Source organism: Bombina bombina, chromosome 5 (assembly GCF_027579735.1).
Source record: "Bombina bombina isolate aBomBom1 chromosome 5, aBomBom1.pri, whole genome shotgun sequence".
Lineage (NCBI taxonomy): Eukaryota > Metazoa > Chordata > Amphibia > Anura > Bombinatoridae > Bombina > Bombina bombina.
In genome coordinates, this window is record NC_069503.1 from 964305974 (window position 1) to 964329285 (window position 23312).

A 23312-nucleotide genomic window follows, 5' to 3' on the forward strand; every position below is an offset into this window, starting at 1 on the left:
CTTCCTCTTACTCATTTACTCTACCCCTACATATTATATACCGTTTTTCTCGCCACTAAATGGACTTTCTAAAGATACCATTATTTTCATCATATCTTATAATTTACTATTAAAAATATTATAAAATATGAGGAAAAAATGGAAAAAAACCACACTTTTTCTAACTTTGACCCCCAAAATATGTTACACATCTACAACCACCAAAAAACACCCATGCTAAATAGTTTCTAAATTTTGTCCTGAGTTTAGAAATACCCAATGTTTACATGTTCTTTGCTTTTTTTGCAAGTTATAGGGCAATAAATACAAGTAACACTTTGCTATTTCAAAACCACTTTTTTTCAAAATGAGCGCTAGTTACATTGGAACCCTGATATCTGTCAGGAATACCTGAATATCCCTTGACATGTATATATATTTTTTTTAGAAGACATCCCAAAGTATTGATCTAGGCCCATTTTGGTATATTTCATGCCACCATTTCACCGCCAAATGCGATCAAATAAAAAAAAATGTTCACTTTTTCACAATTTTTTTCACAAACTTTAGGTTTCTCACAGAAATTATTTACAAATAACTTGTGCAATTATGGCATAAATGGTTGTAAATGCTTCTCTGGGATCCCCTTTGTTTAGAAATAGCAGACATATATGGCTTTGGCGTTGCTTTTTGGTAATTATAAGGCCGCTAAATGCTGCTGCGCACCACACATGTATTATGCCCAGCAGTGCAGGGGTTAATTAGGTAGCTTGTAGGGAGCTTGCAAGGTTAATTTTAGCTTTAGCATAGAGATCAGCCTCCCACTTGACACATCACACCACAGGATCCCTCCCAAACAGCTCTCTTCCCTCCCCCATCCCACAATTGTCCCCGCCATCTTAAGTACTGGCAGAAAGTCTGCCAGTACTAAAATAAAAGGTATATTTAAAAATTGTATAGCATATTTATATATGCTGCTGTGTAGGATCCCCCCTTAGCCCCCAACCTCCCTGATCTCCCCCAAACAGCTCTCTAACCCTCCCCCTCTACCTTACTGGGAGTCATCTTGGGTACTGGCAGCTGTCTGCCAGTACCCAGTTTAGAAAAAAAATGCCTTTTTTTTTAAATATTTTTATTTTTTTCTGTAGTGTAGCTTGACCCCCCATAGACAAACCACCACCCCCTCCCAGATCCCTTACAATAATTTTTTTCTGCTGATCCCCCGTCTCCCACTTATCACCTTTTTCTGTAGTATAGCGGTTCCCACCCGCTCCCTCCCCGTGCACACGCGCGCCCGCCACTCCCCGTGCACGCACGCGCGTCCGTGCACGCTCCCGACATCCCCGCCCCCCTCTCTCTTCAATGCTCCATCGATGGCCGCCCACTCGCCTCCCACGTCAGCTCCCACCCACCAACGATTGCGGCCATCGATGCCGGTGCAGAGAGGGCCACAGAGTGGCTCTCTCTGCATCGGATGGGGGAAAAATGTTATTGCAGGATGCCTCGACATCGAGGCATCACTGCAATAACTGTAAAGCGGCTGGAAGCGATCAGGATCGCTTCCAGCCGCTTTAATCCCCAAAGTCGTACAGGGTACGTCGCTGGTCTTTAAAGACCAGGTTGTGTGTGACGTACCCTGTACGACTCGTGTCGATAAGGGGTTAAGAAAAGGGTTCCAATTTATTATATTATCAAATTCACTTTATTCTCTTAGTATCCTTTGTTGCAAAGCATGTAGGTGCGGGTGCATGCTTGTGTCTAAATAACTATATGGCAGCAAGAATACATTTAACAATTATATACATTTCCAAGAGCACTAGATGGCAACAGTGTTTCTAGCCATGTGGTGCTCCAGACATGTGAATGCAACCCACCTTGGTATGTTCTTAAACGGATTTAAACCCCATATGTTTCTATCATTATTCAGATAGAGCATGCAAACTTAAACTACTTTCTCATTTACTTCTATTATTACATTCTCTTTGTTCTTGTAGATATTATTTAAAGCAGGGACACAAGATCAGCAGCATGCACTAGTCTAGAGCACTATATGGCAGCAGTTTTGCAAGCACTATTCCTGCCAAGTAATTCTCCAGATACCTACAAAGGTACCTCTTCAACAAAGAATAACATGGGAACAAAGCAAATTTGATAATAGAAGTAAATAGGAAATTATTTTGTAATTATGTTTTATTTGAATCATGACCCTTTAAATTTAGCTGGTGCAAAATACAAGTTTTTTTGCTATACAATTAAGCACTTCCTTATTGTGTTCAGATTAAATTTCATCAGGTGTTAATCGTAAAATGACCACAATGTTTAATTTATAAAATACTAGTGTCTCAGAGTATGTAGCTTAGCAACATTATCTCAGTGTTATGAAAGATTTGTTTTACACATGTATCATTCACCTTTGATCAACTCAATCAAAATGAAAAAGCAAAATATTTTTATACATTTTTAAAACCTATTTTGGGCCAGGTTACAAGTGGAGCATAATTTAACGCTCCTGCTCGAAGGTTAACTGTGCTAGAAGTTAACTTTTTGTGTGCATGGGGTTGCGCTGGTATTACAAGTTGAAAGTAAACTGTTTTTGCTCATGTGCATGTAAAAAAGCCGAACTTACAATATCATGTGCGATAACCTATTTCACCATATGAGCCAATGGACCAAAAAAGTGGAAAAAACACCCTTTATATACAAAATATAAACACACAGCCATTAATGTCTAAACCGTTGGCAACATAAGTGTGTACACCCCTCAGTGGAAATGTCCAAATTGGGCCCAATTAGCCATTTTCCCTCCCTGGTGTCATGTGACTCGTTAGTGTTATAAGGTCTCAGGTGTGAATGGGGAGCAGGTGCATTAAATTTGGTGTTATCCCTCTCACACTCTCTCATACTGGTCACTGGTAGTTCAACATGGCACCTCATGGCAAAGAACTCTCTGAGGATCTGAGAAAAAGAATTGTTGCTCTACATAAAGATGGCCTAGGCTATAAAAAGATTGCCAAGACCCTGAAACTGAGCTGCAGCATGGTGGGCAAGACAATACAGCGGTTTCACAGGACAGGTACCACTCAGAACAGGCCTTGCATAGCTGACCACAGAAACTGAGTGCACGTGCTCAGCGTCATATCCAGAGGTTGTCTTTGGGAAATAGACTTATGAGTGCTGCCAGCATTGCTGCGGAGGTTGAAGGTGGGGGGTCAGCCTGCTCAGACCATACACCATCAAATTGGTCTGCATGGCTGTCGTCCCAGAAGGAAGCTTCTTCTAAAGATGATGCAAACAGTTTGCAGACGACAAGCAGACCACGAGCATGGATTACTGGAACCATGTCCTTTGGTCTGATGAGACCAAGATAAACTTATTTGGTTCAGATGGTGTCAAGCGTGTGTTGCGGCAACCAGGTGAGGAGTACAAAGACAAGCATGGTGGTGGGAGTGTCATGGTCTGGGCCTGCATGAGTGCTGCTGGCACTGGGGAGCTACAGTTCATTGAGGGAACCATGAATGCCAACATGTACTGTGACATACTGAAGCAGAGCATGATCCCCTCCCTTTGGAGACTGAGCCGCAGGGCAGGATTCCAACATGATAAGGACCCCAAACACACCTCCAAGATGACCACTGCCTTGCTAAAGAAGCTGAGGATAAAGGTGATGGACTGGCCAAGCATGTCTCCAGACCTAAACCCTATTGAGCATCTGTGGGGCATCGTAAAATGAAAAGTGGGGGAGCGCAAGGTCTCTAACATCCACCAGCTCCGTGATGTCATCATGGAGGAGTGGGAGAGGACACCAGTGACAACCTGTGAAGCTCTTCTGAACTCCATGCCCAAGAGGATTAAGGCAGTGCTTGAAAATAATGGTGGCCACACAAAATATTGACACTTTGGGCCCAATTCGGACATTTCCACTTAGGGGTGTACTCACCTTTGTTGCCAATGGTTTAGAAATTAATGGCTATGTGTTATTATGAGTTATTTTGAGGGGACAGCAAATTTACACTGTTATACAGGCTCTACTTTACATTGCAGCAAAGTGTAATTTCTTCAGTGATGTCACATGAAAAGATATAATAAAATAGTTAAAAAAATGTGAGGGTTGTACTCACTTTTGTGAGATACTGTATATATATATATATATATATATATATATATATATATATATATACACTAATGCATGCATTAGTTTGTGTGGCATATGAAAGTCTACCATGAGATTTATGAAGAGTAATACAATTAGAACATTTTGAGACAGTATGACATTTTGGATATTTACTGTACCATATACTATTTGTATGTTTTATGGCTGCAATAAAAAGTTATTTTATGATAAATATAACTTCCATTTCAATCTGTTCCCCGTGTCTGCTATATTAATAGTCAAAACATACCATGCAAGCTGTGAATAAAAATCCTGAATATAAGACGGACAAGGGTGAAATTTAGAATGTGAGACTGATATTAGACTCTGCGTTATGAATAATATTAAATGTCTTATTGCACAGTTTGCATTGCTATGGAGGGACCCTATCATATGCCCCCATATGTTAGCAAAAGTACCAAAAATGCATGAAAATCCACCTATTTTTTTATCACTTTCAAAGCTGTTTCAATCAATAATTGAAACATCTGAATAAATCACATTACAGTATTTCCAGGCTTCTGTATTGCTTTGCTTCAGAGTGCCTCACAAGGATGAAAGCTATAACATACACAGTAAAAGTAAAACGTGACAGTTAATTCAGTATTGATGATGACCAATATGTTTGAATGAAGGTTTTTATCACTTATCTATTAATTAATGTGCAATTAATAATACGAATTTTGCTTAACGTAATACATTGGAAAAAATTTAATGTCTAAACACATAGGGCCAGATTACAATTTAGTGTTTTCGCTCAAGCGTAAACACTACTAGAAAGAAACTTTTAATGTGCACGGGTTTACACGCTTATTAAAAAATGGAAAGTAAAATGTTTGTGCATGAGTGACACTCGATGCACGGTAACTTCAGACTTCCAATAGCACACGCTAACACATTTACCCCATAGACTTCAATTGAGCGTGTTCTGAAAAAACCTAAAACTTATCACTTGGCTGCTAACCCTACACCAGGTTACATCAAGTATATATATATAAGTTAAAAGAACATTTTCCTCTATATGGAGAACACCGGAATGTGAAATATGAATTAAACGTCTGGTTGAGGATACACCAAGTATCCTCAACCAGACGTTTAATTCATATTTCACATTCCGGTGTTCTCCATATAGAGGAAAATGTTCTTTTAACTTTATATATATATATATATATATATACAACACACAGAGAAAGTCCAGCACTCACTTACAAGCTCTCAGCTAAGATTTAAAACTAAAAATGGAAAGGTTAGTTACTGCATTTGGCCAAATGGGACAAACCCAGGTAACACATCAAGGTCCTTTCCAATACCTGGGACCCTAAAACAGCCACACAATGCAAGCTCTCAAATCCAAACAAACTGGGAACAAGGGATTTTGGATTTGAGAGCTTGCATTGTGTGGCTGTTTTAGGGTCCCAGGTATTGAAAAGGACCTTGATGTGGTACCTGGGCTTGTCCCATTTGGCCAAATGCGGTAACTAACCTTTCCATTTTTGCTTTTAAATCTTAGCTGAGAGCTTGTAAGTGAGTGCTGGACTTTCTCTGTGTGTTGTATTAATTTGTTTTGTAATTTTCCCTATGGTTCTTGCACCCAGACCTATCTGGGGTTAACTGCCTGTGACTCTGGGGACAGCACAGCTTCCTGTGAGTGCCCGTGAGCACCCAGGGCTGAGCATGTTACAGGGTCATGGGATGTGTACCTGGTCCGGTATGAGAGTGCAGTCCCCTTCCATGTTTTGTATATACAGTATATATGATAGTGTGGCTGTGTTAGGGACTCAGGCAATGGAAAGGACCTTGACGTGGTGCCTGAGCTTTCCCATTTGGCCAGATGCGGTTACTAACCTTTCCAGTTGTGATTTTATCTTAGCTGTGAGCTAGCTGGTGAGTGCTGGGTGTTTCTATGTGTTGTATTACTTTCTATTTGTAATCCCCCTTGTTTCTTGCACCCATTCTGGACTGGGGTTAACTGCCTGTGGCTCTGGTGACATCACAGCTTTTTTGGAGTGCTATTTAGCACCCAGGGCTGGATGTTGCTGAGTCACAGGACGTGTACCTGATCCGGTCTTGGAGTGCAGTTCCCTTCCATGATATATATATATATATATATATATATATATATATATATATATATATACACACAGTTTATAGGTCACATTAAAGGTGGAAAAAGTTCTGAAATGATTTATCTTTGTCTCATATTTTTACTGTGTTTAGATAAGCTATGACTATGGTCTGTGTGCTGAAACGCGTAAGCTATTCTTAACAGCTGTTCTTTGATACCTGTTTTTACAATTGGTGGCAAGAGAGAAAGTGGACTTTTAAACTCTGTGCTGATGCACTAAATAAAAGTTATGTTTTATAAAAAGGATATCGCTCTCCTCCAATTTTTTGTATCATTTTTTTACATCACAGAAACCTGACATTTTAACAGGGGTGTGTAGACTTTTTATATCCACTGTATACATATATACACAGGTATATACAGTATATATATTTTTTAAATATCTATATCTATATGAATATATACAGGTATGGATATATACACATATAGGAATATATATTTTAAAATACAAAGAACATATTCTACTATGTGAAACACATTGGAATGTAAAATATTTATAGTTAATACACAGTGAAACACATTTTAAAATGTTAATTAAATAAAAATGTTTTTTCATATTTTAAGGTATTTGAGTGAAAAGGGCTCCAAACTGTGTGTGTGTATGTATGCATATATATATATATATATATATATATATTTATATATATGTGTGTGTGTGTGTGTGTGCTTATATGTGCATTTATACTGTGTACACATATAAATATATATATATATATATATATATATATATATGTATGTATAAATATACACACAAATAAATTCACATTTAATTTTAACCTTTACGTGAGGTTTTTAGTCATGCAAACCCGATGCACACAAATATAGTCTGCGCTTGAGCAAACATGTTTACTTTCAACTTGTAATGTGCTTGCAAGTTAACATGGTGACAATATTGCTTATCGCATATCATGCAAACAATAGCTTGCCACATGTAATTGAGCCCATAATCATAAATAGACATTTACATAATTTCATTTGTGTATAGGTTTCATTGTTGAAAGTGCAATTTCAGATTTATTTTTTAATATTTTATTAAATAATAAAACAATATTGTATATTAAAATGTGATAAGCATGTAAGACATGTAAAATGATTAAATAAAATATATATAATAGTCAATAATAATAAAATCAAATAAGTATATCTACAATTATATTAGCTCCAACAGAATTCTGCTTGCTGATATGTATGGAATATACTATATATATATATATATATATATATATATATATATATATATATATATATATATATATATATATATATTATACATATCAATATAATATATATATATATATATATATATATACTGTATATATATATATATATATATATATACTGTATATATAATATATGATATAATATCAGAATATACAATTAAAAATAATTAAACTTCCTGAAATATTTATTATTAACATGGTACTAGAATTATTAAAATCCTTCTAAGCCCCCTAATAGAAATATGACCCTTAAGTAAATATCTTAAGATATTATCAGTAGGAAGTATATATATATATATATATATATATATATATATATATATATATATATATATATATATATATATATATATATATATATATAGTATAAGATTTAATATTGTGCCCGGATCTAATATTTAAAATATATATAAGAATACATGCTAGATTTAATCATTATACCCATGCTTAGTCTTAAAATATACGTGCTCAGTTAAATAAAATAATCACAGATATATTGACTAAATGTTTTATTAATACTAGGAAATAATATGTATATTGAAAATACATTTATAAAATATATAAGGAAATATATTTTCCTGTAACTGAATAAATTACTAAATGGAACTACGTTAAAATTCCTGTTGTCCCCCCGGTGTTCAATACTAGAATTGCAGCCAAAGATATATAAGGAAATGAAATAACCAGTGAAGATTATATTTATGTAATATAAAGATGTGATAACCTAAAATAAATGTTTTTGGAGTTACATTTTATTTGGTCCTTGAATTTGAACATGAATTGTGCCTTGAATTTAAATGTTTCTATTGAGTATACTAGTGTTTTATATTATGCCAGTTAATAACACAATTTTTTTATTTCTGTTCTTCTTTTGTTATTCATAAGGAGACACTTTTGGCATAACTTGTACAGATCTGCATTAATACTATTTTTCAATAATTATATAATACTTTTGTCCGATATGTGCATAGGTGGTTGATCTAAAGTAGATACTCTTTGTTATATGTAAAGAAAGGGATGTATATAATTAATAACTACTATTGTAGAATTCAAAGAAAAAAAACACTATATGGGTACAGTAGTACTTATGCCTCATGACTGCAAGATAAATTATAGTACTTAAAAGAAGACAGCTGTGTGATCTGTCTGTTGAAATTAAATTATTGTGTTCCGAACTTTCTTCCATTTTTCTCTTTTTCAGTGAAATCTGATGAGCTGCAAACAATCAAAAAGGAACTGACCCAAATCAAAACTAAAATTGACTCTTTGCTGGGTAGACTGGAAAAAATTGAAAAACAGCAGAAGGCTGAAACAGGTTGGTGAAAATGATTTATGTCTCAGTCTAAGAAATCTCATTAAGACGGAAATTAAATGTAGAAAAAGCATAACTCAAAAGCAGCATCTTATCTAAGAATGCATAGAAGATCTGTGAGCATGCAGTGATAATGTGTAGGATCTGAATTAAGATAAAGCAATATAATTTTGTGGTTAATATTTAGCTTCTTTTTTTTTAGTGAATTAAAAAATTTAGTACAATAATCACAATGTGGTCATTATCATGCACAACAGATTATCTGATGTTACCTTGTATTTTCTTAATGCAGAATTTAGAAAAGCAAGTTTTTTTTTCTAGGTTCAAGCATACTAAGAAACAAATCAATGAATCTGTACGTGGATATTTCAGATTTCTGTGCAGTTATAATTATCTTTGTTTTCTTGTTACTGAAATGTCTTTTTATATACAAAAAATGTCTAAATCATTTGCCTAGATTTAGAGTTTGGCATTAGCCGTCAAAAGCAGCGTTAAGGGGTCCTAACGCTGCTTTTTACCGCCCGCTGGTATTTAGAGTCAGGCAGGAAAGGGTCTACCACTCACTTTCTTTCTGCGACTCCAGGCTACCGCAGATCCCCTTACGTCAATTGTGTATCCTATCTTTTCAATGGGATTTGCCTAACGCTGGTATTTGGAGTCTTTGAAGTAATGAGAGGTAGAGCCTCTACCGACAAGACTCCTACCGCCAAAAAAAGTCAGTAGTTAAGAGCTTTATGGGCTAATGCTGGAACATAAAGCTCTTAACTACTGTGCTATAAAGTACACTAACACCCATAAACTACCTATGAACCCCTAAACCGAGGACCCCCCACATTGCAAAACCTATAATAAAATTTTTTAACCCCTAATCTGCCGCTCCGGACACCGCCGCAACCTACATTATCTCTATGAACCCCTAATCTGCTGCCCCTAACATCGCGACGCCTATATTATATTTATTAGCCCCTAATCTGCCCCCCCCAATGTCGCCGCCACCTAACTACACGTATTAACCCCTAATCTGCCGACCGGACATCGCCACCACTATAATAAATGTATTAACCCCTAAACCGCTGCACTCCCGCCTCGCAAACACTATAATAAATTGTATTAACCCCTAATCTGCCGCTGCCACCTACCTACAATTAACCCATAATCTGCCGCCCCCACCGTCGCCGCTACTATAATAAAGTTATTAACCCCTAAACCTAAGTCTAACCCTAACCCTCACAGCCCCCTAACTTAAATATAATTTAAATTATTCTAAATAAATGTACTATCAAAAAATAAATTATTTCTATATAAAACTAAATACTTACCTCTAAAATAAATCCTAATATAGCTACAATATAACTATTAGTTACATTGTAGCTATTTTAGGATTTATATTTATTTTACAGGCAACTTTGTATTTATTTTAACTAGGTACAATAGCTATTAAATAGTTAATAAATATTTAATAGCTACCTAGTTAAAATAATTTCAAAATTACCTGTAAAATAAATCCTATCCTAAATTACAAATAAACCTAACACTACACTATCAATAAATTAATTAAATAAATTAACTACAATTAGCTAAACTAAAATACAATTAAATAAACTAATCTATAATACAAAACCCCCCACTAAATTACAGAAAATAAAAAAAATCTAAGCCCCCTAATAAAATAAAAAAGCCCCCCATAATAATAAAATGCCCTACCCTATTCTAAAATACAAAGTAATCAGCTCTTTTACCAGCCCTTAAAAGGGCTTTTTGTGGGGCATTGCCCCAAAGTAATCAGCTCTTTTACCTGTAAAAAAAATACAACCCCCCCAACATTAAAACCCACCACCCACATAACCCTACTCTAACCCACCCAAACCCCCCTTAAATAAACCTAACACTAACCCCCTGAAGATCTCCCTACCTTGAGTCGTCTTCACCCAGCTGAGCCGAATTCTTCATCCAAGCGGAGCAAGAAGATGTCATCCATCCGGTAGAAGTCTTCATCCAAGCAGTGCAAGAAGAGGTCCTCCATCCAGTAGAAGTCTTCATCCAAGCGGTGTCTTCTATCTTCATCCATCAGGAGCGGAGCCATCTTTCATCCAGCCGACGCGGAGCCATCCTCTTTAACCGACGGACTAACGATGAACGAAGGTTCCTTTAAGGGACGTCATCCAAGATGGCGTCCCTCGAATTCTGATTCGCTGATAGGATTCTATCAGCCAATCGGAATTAAGGTAAGAAAAATCTGATTGGCTGATTCAATTAGCCAATCAGATTGAGGTTCAATCCGATTGGCTGACAAGCCTGGTCAAGTTCAGTGGAGGTGGGCAACAAGCCTGGTCAAGTTCAGTGGAGGTGGGACCACAGATTACCCGGTCATACTGAGGAGCGGCAAGTGAGCATATCCAATCCCCGCAAACGGCTGTGGTTTGCTGCAAGTAATCTACGAGGGGCGGTCAGCTTACAATACAGGGTGTGTTCCTGTGTTCCCTGTTCAAGGCTAGTAGCAAGTCTGTCTGTTTCTGCTGGTCCATAGACTCACCTGGTGGAAGTTCCCCTGTTCAGGCATCGCGGAAATAGCGATTTGTGTAACCACTGGAGTAAGTCCCTGGGGCACATATGGGCCAGGGAACTGTGTTGTGCTGTGGCACTGGTATTACCATACAGGAAAAGCCCTATACAGAACTTTGCAGGGGAACCAGCTACTCAGCTACTAAGTTATGTGATATATCTGAGTCATAAGCCCCTATATAAATTGGATAACATACGCTTCTTAACCTGCAGCACCAGGGTGTATAAGAAAATCTCTTGCTGGGAAATTTTGATTCTGTGTTATAAAGCACCAGGTCCAAGTGTTACCTAGAGACCTTGAATGTGCTTTGGATATCCTGGGATTACAAGCAATGGTAAACTTCGCTGTGAACTCCTGCTTGGGTGTTTCATCAAGATAAAGCCATGGACAAGTTTGCCAATAGTGCTTTTGAAATCTTACTTGTTTAGTACCAGAATATTTCTCCTCTGAAGCAGCAGTTATTAGTTTTAAGAGGCTTAAAATCTGTATTATCTTGCATAACTTTACAGATGAAGCTCTGAGAAACAAGGTAAAGTTGAACTCCTTCTGATAAATGACTGATAGATGCCTGTCAATAATGTTGCAATAAGAGAATACCTACATGTTATATGCTATTTATATGTTTACAGGTGGGCTGGTTAAAAGGCATTGGTAATTATGTTAATGCTTGATTTTTAAGAGGTTTTTGAAATGTTCTTTTATGTTTTACTATGTGCCTCATATTATGTTCCATAATAGTGTGTGAGAACAATTAGGTGTAGAAATGAATGTAAGATTGCTTAACGGTATTACATACAAACTCTACAGTGTATTAAAATAAGGAGACTTTATATTATTGAAGTTCCAGCTGAAACATAAAGATAATTCAAAATTCAGGAAAACAATTGGTTTTGTAGGGTAATGACTATCATATCCAGTGTACAGTTTATCTGAGTAGTATTACATTAAAAGGAAAAGGGAACTAGGATAAGATATTGGATTTAGATATAGGGGAGGGACTGATGTATGAGTTTATAGCCTTATGTATGCATGAGTTGGTGTATATAATTGTTTGTCTATGACCATGTACCTCGGTCTCTTGAGCTTTACAATATTAGGATAAGCTCGTTGCACTGCATAGCAAGGTTAGACTCTGTTAAAGCCTGATGTGTGGTATAGACAAATAGCTAATCCTAGCTGATTTAAATAATCACAATAAGTGTGTCGGCATAGCCCTAGAAGATTCATTTTTCACTATACATTTCACTACATGTTCCCTATTTTCCCGCTGGGGGCCTGTATTGGCTCCTGATATATGATTGCTATATTGGGCCTGCTCTAGGTCTCTGATACACTATGCGCACTCTTTTTTTTTTCCCCCTCACTGATAGGTATCTCACTGTTTGTTTTCTTCTTTGCTGCACCCAATGGACACATTTTTGTCCTCTACTTCTAATACACCTTTAGCTATGCCGCCTAAATCAAAGGACAAAAAGGGACCTAGGACTAGCTTAAGTTCTCATGAGGAACCTATGCCGATATCTATAGAGAGTAAACAGTTACTACAACACAAGTCTGATTTATTCACTCCACAATTTACAGAGATTAAATCAGAGATATCTAGTCTTGTGACAGAAGTTAGACAGTTCTCTAATCGGCTCGATGAAGCAGAGCTTAGAATTTCCAGCTTAGAGGATCAGGCAAACAGTCAAGAAATAATGGTAACTGAGCATGAAAATAAAATGGCCATAATGCAGGCTAGGATTGAAGACCTTGAAGACAGGACCAGACATAACAACGTTAAAGTAGTTGGCCTGCCTGAGAGTATAGTGATCTCATATTCTTCGCATCAGTTCTGCTGCCATAATGTGTGGGCTTACATAAGCAACCCCCCATTCTAAAAGAAAGGGCGCACAGATTAGGACCAATTAAGGATAACCTTAGTGGATCTCCTAGACCTAGAACAATTATAATAAAGTTTCTTAATTTTCAAGATAAGATATCTATAATGCAGAACTACCGCAAAATTCAGGAATGTAAAATCAATCAACATAGATTGCTATTATTTCAAGATTTTTCTGCAGAAACCACAGCAAAATGAAGAATAATGGCCCCGCATTGTACAAAATGTATTAATGCTAAATTACAAGCAAGATTAGTCTACCTGGCAAAAATTATAATTAACGTGAATGGCACTACTCGAGTAATTACAGAAGCTGAGGCGGCTCAATCATTATGTAAAGAGCTTAAACTTAATTAGAAGGATTAGAATATCAGGTCTTTTCTTTTGATGTTATGAAAATTATGATTGGCGTTTGGATTGTATGAATGTTGTAAGTTTGTGGGGGGGGGTTCTCCTTTCCCTCGCCCCCCCCCCCCCCCCCCGCACCTCACAATCCTTTTTCTAGTAGTACAAAATGAATATAAACAAACTTAACTTTATATCTTGGAATGTGGGTGGGATAACATCCCGTATAAAAAGAAAGTCAATAATAAAATATTTAAATTCCTTCAACCCACAAATAGTTTTCCTGCAAGAGACGCATTTAAAACCTGAGGAAGCTCTAAAATTAAAATCCAAATTGGTTGGAAATATAGTAAACTCACCATACTGTGGGAGGAAAAGGGGAGCGGCGATCCTATTTAATAGGAGTTTGCAGTGTGATATTCTCTCCCAAACTATAGATCAGAATGGGAGATATCTTATTTTAGAAGTATTGATTCATGAAGTGAAAATGGTCTTGTGTAATGTTTATGGTCCCAATAAACCTGATAAAAAATTTTGGGATAACCTGAAGGCTAAATTGATGTATTATAGTAACCAGAGAATTATTATAGGCGGAGACTTTAATATAGCACATAGGCCTCGATTAGATAGGTTGAAATGTTTAAATAAATGTGAACATGGGAAGAATCGGACTCTCTTTAATTTTATGATGGATCTAGGGCTTACAGATATATGGCGTGCACAATTCCCAGATGTAAAAGCATTTGCATGCGAATCGAAAACATTTAATACACTCTCGCGTATAGATATGTTTCTGGTCTCAGAATATGAACTAAACCAAGTCATCAGTGCAGGCATTAAAGATATAGTCATTTCTGACCATGCGGTCATCTCTTTGTTGATAAAGATTGGACCAGATTTTGGCCCTAATTTCTCTAGGCTTTCTTTTCCCTCCTATTTAATTAATAACTTACAATTCACCAATTGGTTGACTGAGAAGTGGAACGAATATAAAAATAATAATAACACATATTTGTTTAAACTAGAAACATTCTGGGAAGCATTCAAGGCATTCATTAGGGGTGAAATAAGAGCATATTTGTGCAAATGGAAAAGTAAGGCCAGAGAAACTCAGTTAACAAATCAAGTTAGGAATGCCTATGAGGCATATATTAAAAACCCTGATAAACTAGCGTGGGACAATTACTCTGAGAAAAAAAAATGAAAGGGATCGAAGCATAAGACCATTCAAGATGATTTAAAGTCGAGAGCTAAATATAATGGGAATTACGGAAGATCGGCTAGATATCTTTCAATTGTAATCAAAAATAGACAAAGTAGTAAAAGAATCCATAAAATTAGACTGGCAGGTAAAAGCGTCACCAATCTTACTAAAATAAAATAAGCTTTTTATGAATTTTATAAAAAGATCTATAAGAAGGAAGAAATAAATATACAGAATAAACTAAGGCCTAGATTTGGAGTTCGGCGGTAGCCGTCAAAACCAGCGTTAGAGGCTCCTAACGCTGGTTTTAGGCTACCGCCGGTATTTGGAGTCAGTGATTAAAGGGTCTAACGCTCACTTTTCAGCCGCGACTTTTCCATACCGCAGATCCCCCTACGCCATTTGCGTATCCTATCTTTTCAATGGGATCTTTCTAACGCTGGTATTTAGAGTCGTTTCTGAAGTGAGCGTTAGAGCTCTAACGACAAAATTCCAGCCGCCTGAAAATAGCAGGAGTTAAGAGCTTTCTGGCTAACGCCGGTTTATAAAGCTCTTAACTACTGTACCCTAAAGTACACTAACACCCATAAACTACCTATGTACCCCTAAACCGAGGTCCCCCCACATCGCCGCCACTCGATTAAAATTTTTAACCCCTAATCTGCCGACCGCCACCTACGTTATACTTATGTACCCCTAATCTGCTGCCCCTAACCCCGCCGACCCCTATATTATATTTATTAACCCCTAACTTGCCCCCCACAACGTCGCCGCCAGCTACTTAAAATAATTAACCCCTAATCTTCCGACCGCAAATCGCCGCCACCTACGTTATCCCTATGTACCCCTAATCTGCTGCCCTAACATCGCCGACCCCTATATTATATTTATTAACCCCTAATCTGCCCCCCTCAACGTCGCCGACACCTGCCTACATTTATTAACCCCTAATCTGCCGAGCGGACCTGAGCGCTACTATAATAAAGTTATTAACCCCTAATCCGCCTCACTAACCCTATCATAAATAGTATTAACCCCTAATCTGCCCTCCCTAACATCGCCGACACCTACCTTCAATTATTAACCCCTAATCTTCCGAGCGGAGCTCACCGCTATTCTAATAAATTGATTAACCCCTAAAGCTAAGTCTAACCCTAACACTAACACCCCCCTAAGTTAAATATAATTTTTATCTAACAAAATAAATTAACTCTTATTAAATAAATGATTCCTATTTAAAGCTAAATACTTACCTGTAAAATAAACCCTAATATAGCTACAATATAAATTATAATTATATTATAGCTATTTTAGGATTAATATTTATTTTACAGGCAACTTTGTAATTATTTTAACCAGGTACAATAGCTATTAAATAGTTAAGAACTATTTAATAGTTACCTAGTTAAAATAATAACAAATTTACCTGTAAAATAAATCCTAACCTAAGATATAATTAAACCTAAAACTACCCTATCAATAAAATAATTAAATAAACTACCTACAATTACCTACAATTAACCTAACACTACACTATCAATAAATTAATTAAACACAATTCCTACAAATAAATACAATTAAATAAACTAGCTAAAGTACAAAAAATAAAAAAGAACTAAGTTACAGAAAATAAAAAAATATTTACAAACATAAGAAAAATATTACAACAATTTTAAACTAATTACACCTACTCTAAGCCCCCTAATAAAATAACAAAGCCCCCCAAAATAAAAAATTCCCTACCCTATTCTAAATTAAAAAACTTACAAGCTCTTTTACCTTACCAGCCCTGAACAGGGCCCTTTGCGGGGCATGCCCCAAGAATTTCAGCTCTTTTGCCTGTAAAAGAATAAATACAATACCCCCCCCCCCAACATTACAACCCACCACCCACATACCCCTAATCTAACCCAAACCCCCCTTAAATAAACCTAACACTAAGCCCCTGAAGATCTTCCTACCTTGTCTTCACCATACCAGGTTCACCGATCCGTCCTGAAGAGCTCCTCCGATGTCCTGATCCAAGCCCAAGCGGGGGCTGAAGAGGTCCATGATCCGGTCAAAGTCTTCATCCAAGCGGGGCAGAAGAGGATCTTCCATCCGATTGAAGTCATCATCCAGGCGGCATCTTCTATGGTCTTCCATCCGGAGCGAAGCGGCAGGATCCTGAAGACCTCCAGCGCGGAACATCCATCCGGACCGACGACTGAACGACAAATGACTGTTCCTTTAAGGGACGTCATCCAAGATGGCGTCCCTCGAATTCCGATTGGCTGATAGGATTCTATCAGCCAATCGGAATTAAGGTAGGAATTTTCTGATTGGCTGATGGAATCAGCCAATCAGAATCAAGTTCAATCCGATTGGCTGATCCAATCAGCCAATCAGATTGAGCTCGCATTCTATTGGCTGTTCCGATCAGCCAATAGAATGCGAGCTCAATCTGATTGGCTGATTGGATCGGCCAATCGGATTGAACTAGATTTTGATTGGCTGATTCCATCAGCCAATCAGAAAATTCCTACCTTAATTCCGATTGGCTGATAGAATCCTATCAGCCAATCGGAATTCGAGGGACGCCATCTTGGATGACGTCCCTTAAAGGAACAGTCATTCGTCGTTCAGTCGTCGGTCCGGATGGATGTTCCGCGCTGGAGGTCTTCAGGATCCTGCCGCTTCGCTCCGGATGGAAGACCATAGAAGATGCCGCCTGGATGATGACTTCAATCGGATGGAAGATCCTCTTCTGCCCCGCTTGGATGAAGACTTTGACCGGATCATGGACCTCTTCAGCCCCCGCTTGGGCTTGGATCAGGACATCGGAGGAGCTCTTCAGGACGGATCGGTGAACCTGGTATGGTGAAGACAAGGTAGGAAGATCTTCAGGGGATTAGTGTTAGGTTTATTTAAGGGGGGTTTGGGTTAGATTAGGGGTATGTGGGTGGTGGGTTGTAATGTTGGGGGGGGGGTATTGTATTTATTCTTTTACAGGCAAAAGAGCTGAAATTCTTGGGGCATGCCCCGCAAAGGGCCCTGTTCAGGGCTGGTAAGGTAAAAGAGCTTGTAAGTTTTTTAATTTAGAATAGGGTAGGGAATTTTTTATTTTGGGGGGCTTTGTTATTTTATTAGGGGGCTTAGAGTAGGTGTAATTAGTTTAAAATTGTTGTAATATTTTTCTTATGTTTGTAAATATTTTTTTATTTTCTGTAACTTAGTTCTTTTTTATTTTTTGTACTTTAGCTAGTTTATTTAATTGTATTTATTTGTAGGAATTGTGTTTAATTAATTTATTGATAGTGTAGTGTTAGGTTAATTGTAGGTAATTGTAGGTAGTTTATTTAATTATTTTATTGATAGGGTAGTTTTAGGTTTAATTATATCTTAGGTTAGGATTTATTTTACAGGTAAATTTGTTATTATTTTAACTAGGTAACTATTAAATAGTTCTTAACTATTTAATAGCTATTGTACCTGGTTAAAATAATTACAAAGTTGCCTGTAAAATAAATATTAATCCTAAAATAGCTATAATATAATTATAATTTATATTGTAGCTATATTAGGATTTATTTTACAGGTAAGTATTTAGCTTTAAATAGGAATCATTTATTTAATAAGAGTTAATTTATTTCGTTAGATGTAAATTATATTTAACTTAGGGGGGTGTTAGTGTTAGGGTTAGACTTAGCGTTAGGGGTTAATCCATTTATTAGAATAGCGGTGAGCTCCGCTCGGAAGATTAGGGGTTAATAATTGAAGGTAGGTGTCGGCGATATTAGGGAGGGCAGATTAGGGGTTAATACTATTTATGATAGGGTTAGTGAGGCGGATTAGGGGTTAATAACTTTATTATAGTAGCGCTCAGGTCCGCTCGGCAGATTAGGGGTTAATAAGTGTAGGCAGGTGTCGGCGACGTGGAGGGGGGCAGATTAGGGGTTAATAAATATAATATAGGGGTCGGCGATGTTAGGGCAGCAGATTAGGGGTACATAGGGATAACGTAGGTTGCGGCGGTTTACGGAGCGGCAGATTAGGGGTTAAAAAAAATATGCAGGGGTCAGCGATAGCGGGGGCGGCAGATTAGGGGTTAATAAGTGTAAGGTTAGGGGTGTTTAGACTCGGGGTACATGTTAGAGTGTTAGGTGCAGACGTAGGAAGTGTTTCCCCATAGGAAACAATGGGGCTGCGTTAGGAGCTGAACGCTGCTTTTTTGCAGGTGTTAGGTTTTTTTTCAGCTCAAACAGCCCCATTGTTTCCTATGGGAGAATCGTGCACGAGCACGTTTTTGAGGCTGGCCGCGTCCGTAAGCAACTCTGGTATCGAGAGTTGCATTTGCGGTAAAAATGCTCTACGCTCCTTTTTTGGAGCCTAACGCAGCATTTGTTTGAACTCTCGATACCAGAGTTAATTTTATGGTGCGGCCAGAAAAAAGCCTGCGGAGCGTTAACAGCCCTTTTACCGCCAAACTCCAAATCTAGGCCTAAGTTTTTGGAATAATCTTAAAACTCCTAAAATATCTGACCAAGATCTAGAATTACAAAACCTATAAAGCCCCTGGCCCGGATCAACTCCCAATAGAATTATATAAAATTTTACTTGAGCATATTCCAGATACTTTAGTGAATTTGTTTAATTCTTACTACATTGAAAATAAAAAGCCATCTAGATATTTCTCGGCGTCAACCATTACCCTGATATATAAAAAGAATAAAGACCCAGAAAACATGTCCGCATATAGACCAATATCACTATTAAATTGTGACTATAAAATCTTTACGGCCATTATTGCAAATAGGCTGAAAACCTATATAGGGATTTTAGTCCATCCGGATCAAGCCTGCTTTATGCCAGGTAGAAATGTGTCTAAAATTATCCGCCAGGTCTTGACGGTCTTAGAAGTTTTTTGGACTGAAAATAAGGGTAAGGCATGCCGAGAGAGATCTAACATGGCGTTATTGGCGATCAATGCTGAAAAGGCTTTTGATCTCATCAATTGGGATAATCTATTTTATTCATTAGCGAGTTTTGGATTTAAGGGCAATTTCCTAAATATGATATATGCAATCTATCAAAACCCAATTTCCAATCTACTAATTAATTCTGAACTTTCTCAAGATATTATTTTAGAAAAGGGTACACGCCAGGGCTGTCCTCTTTCACCCCTTCTGTTTAATTTGGCGCTAGAGCCCTTCACGATTAAACTGAGACAAGAACTTTCCGGGATAATGGTTGGTAAAATTAAAATAGTCCTTACTTTATATGCGGATGATCTACTTCTATTTTTGAATGAATCTGATCTTTCAATCCAGCATTTTTTTACTTTGGCTAAACAATTTGGGTCTTTTGCTGGTTATAAAATCAATCCAGAAAAATCCGAAATCCTATGGATCACTCAAAATGATACCCTAACTCGTAGATACCCTTTTAAATCAGTAGAATCAATAAACTATTTAGGGGTTAAAATACATAAAGATCCTAATGCCTGGTATAAATTAAATTTTACACCTTATTTTTGCAAATACAAAAAAGAGGTAGATAAGTGGATGTCGCTTCCAATTTCATTATCAGCATGGGCTGCCATGGTCAAGACAATTTTTTTTTCCACAATTATTACATTTACTTAAAAATCTTCCGTTTCTGATCAAGAGTAAAGATGTAGCTTTGTTTAATAGTATCACAGCAGGGTTTGTTTGGTAGCAAAAGCGTAGACAGATATCTATATATAATCTATCTTTACATACAAATGTAGGAGGCCTGGCACTTCCAAACCTCAGATATTATAACTTAGTTACGCAAAGTAAATATATTTTAGATTGGATTACAGAAACAGAGTATTCAACCAATTTGCACTTAGAAACGGAAATTGTAACCCCATATGCACTGAGAGCTTTGATCCATCTAGATAGGAAGGAGTTACCCAAACGGTTGGCCCGGATGGGGACATTGTCGAATCCCATTTCTCTTGTTAAGTGTATCCAGTCCACGGATCATCCATTACTTATGGGATATTAACTCCTCCCCAACAGGAAGTGCAAGAGGATTCACCCAGCAGAGCTGCTATATAGCTCCTCCCCTAACTGCCATTACCAGTCATTCTCTTGCACCCAACAAATAGATAGGATGTGTGAGAGGACTGTGGTGATTATACTTAGTTTCATACCTTCAATCAAAAGTTTGTTATTTTATAATAGCACTGGAGTGTGTTATTCCTTCTCTGGTAGAATTTGAAGAAGAATCTACCTGAGTTTTTCTATGATTTTAGCCGGAGTAGTTAAGATCATATTGCTGTTTCTCGGCCATCTGAGGAGAGGTAAACTTCAGATCAGGGGACAGCGGGCAGATTAATCTGCAAAGAGGTATGTAGCAGCTTATTATTTTCTGACAATGGAATTGATGAGAAAATTCTGCCATACCAATATAATGTAAACTCAGCCTTAAATGCAGTAGCAGCAACTGGTATCAGGCTGTCATGTATGTATATTTTACACTTCAGTATTCTGGGGAATGGCACTTCACTGGAATTATACTGTATGCATAAAACTTTAGCCTAATTTGCAGGGACTAGCAACAGGCTTTTTAATAACACTCAATTTATTAATGTTAAACATTTTTTGCTGGCATGTAAAATCGTTTAATTTTCTGAGGTACTGGGTGAAAAAATGTTTTGGGCACTATTTTTTTCCACTTGGCAGTCGTTTTATTTAATTTATGACAGTTTACTGATCTCTCTCACTGTTATGTGTGAGGGGGAGGGGCCTTTTTGGTGCTTTTGCTACGCATCAAAAAATTCAGTCAGAAGTTTATTGTCTTCCCTGCATGATCCGGTTCATCTCTACAGAACTCAGGGGTCTTCAAAACTTGTTTTGAGGGAGGTAATCACTCACAGCAGAGCTGTGAGATTGTAGTTGACTGTGATAAAAAAACGTTTATTTCTGTATTTTTTTTCTGCTATCAGGGTTAGTTATCCTTTGCTAATGGGAGCAATCCTTTGCTAAAATTGTGTTTTTTACAAAGATTTGATGCTATAACTTTTCAGTTTATTAATTTTCAACTGTCATAACTTTTTCTGTGCTTCTTATAGGCACAGTACGTTTTCATATTATAGTAAATTACTTGAAAAGTATTTCCAAGTTGCTAGTTTATTTGCTAGTGTGTTAAACATGTCTGATTCAGAGGAAGATATCTGTGCTATATGTGCTAAAGCCAAAGTGGAGCCCAATAGAAATTTATGTACTAACTGTATTGATGCTACTTTAAATAAAAGTCAATCTGTACAAATTGAACATATTTCACCAAACAACGAGGGGAGAGTTATGCCGACTAACTCGCCTCACGTGTCAGTACCTGCATCTCCCGCTCGGGAGGTGCGTGATATTGTAGCGCCGAGTACATCTGGGCGGCCATTACAAATCACATTACAGGATATGGCAACTGTTATGACTGAAGTTTTGGCTAAATTACCAGAACTAAGAGGTAAGCGTGATCACTCTGGGGTGAGAACAGAGTGCGCTGATAATATTAGGGCCATGTCAGACACTGCGTCACAATTTGCAGAACATGAGGACGGAGAGCTTCATTCTGCGGGTGACGGTTCTGATCCAAACAAACTGGATTCAGATATTTAAAATTTTAAATTTAAGCTGGAAAACCTCCGTGTATTACTAGGGGAGGTGTTAGCGGCTCTGAATGATTGTAACACAGTTGCAATACCAGAGAAAATGTGTAGGTTGGATAAATATTTTGCGGTACCGGCGAGTACTGACGTTTTTCCTATACCTAAGAGACTTACTGAAATTGTTACTAAGGAGTGGGATAGACCCGGTGTGCCGTTCTCACCCCCTCCGATATTTAGAAAGATGTTTCCAATAGACGCCACCACACGGGACTTATGGCAAACGATCCCTAAGGTGGAGGGAGCAGTTTCTACTTTAGCTAAGCGTACCACTATCCCGGTGGAGGATAGCTGTGCCTTTTCAGATCCAATGGATAAAAAGTTAGAGGGTTACCTTAAGAAAATGTTTGTTCAACAAGGTTTTATATTGCAACCTCTTGCATGCATTGCGCCTGTCACGGCTGCAGCAGCATTTTGGTTTGAGTCTCTGGAAGAGACACTTGAATCAGCTCCATTAGATGAGATTACACACAAGCTTAAAGCCCTTAAGTTAGCTAACTCATTTATTTCAGATGCCGTAGTACATTTAACTAAACTTACGGCTAAGAATTCCGGATTCGCCATTCAGGCACGCAGAGCACTGTGGCTAAAATCCTGGTCAGCTGACGTTACTTCTAAATCTAAATTGCTTAATATACCTTTCAAAGGGCAGACCTTATTCGGGCCCGGGTTGAAAGAAATTATCGCTGACATTACAGGAGGTAAAGGCCATGCCCTGCCTCAAGACAGAGCCAAACCTAAGGCTAGACAGTCTAATTTTCGTTCCTTTCGTAATTTCAAAGCAGGAGCAGCATCAACTTCCTCTGCACCAAAACAGGAAGGAGCTGTTGCTCGCTACAGACAAGGCTGGAGACCTAACC

The 23312-nt window shown here is 37.5% G+C and overlaps 1 protein-coding gene across 1 annotated transcript in view; it reads left to right on the forward strand.

Moving 5' to 3' along the window:
* RALYL (RALY RNA binding protein like) overlaps positions 1 to 23312 on the forward strand; it is an 894790-nt gene that overhangs the window by 805610 nt on the left and 65868 nt on the right. The window contains exon 5 of the mRNA XM_053715904.1: positions 8676 to 8789. Coding sequence (XP_053571879.1) covers positions 8676 to 8789 — 114 coding nt within the window. The remainder of the gene's footprint in view (positions 1 to 8675; positions 8790 to 23312) is intronic.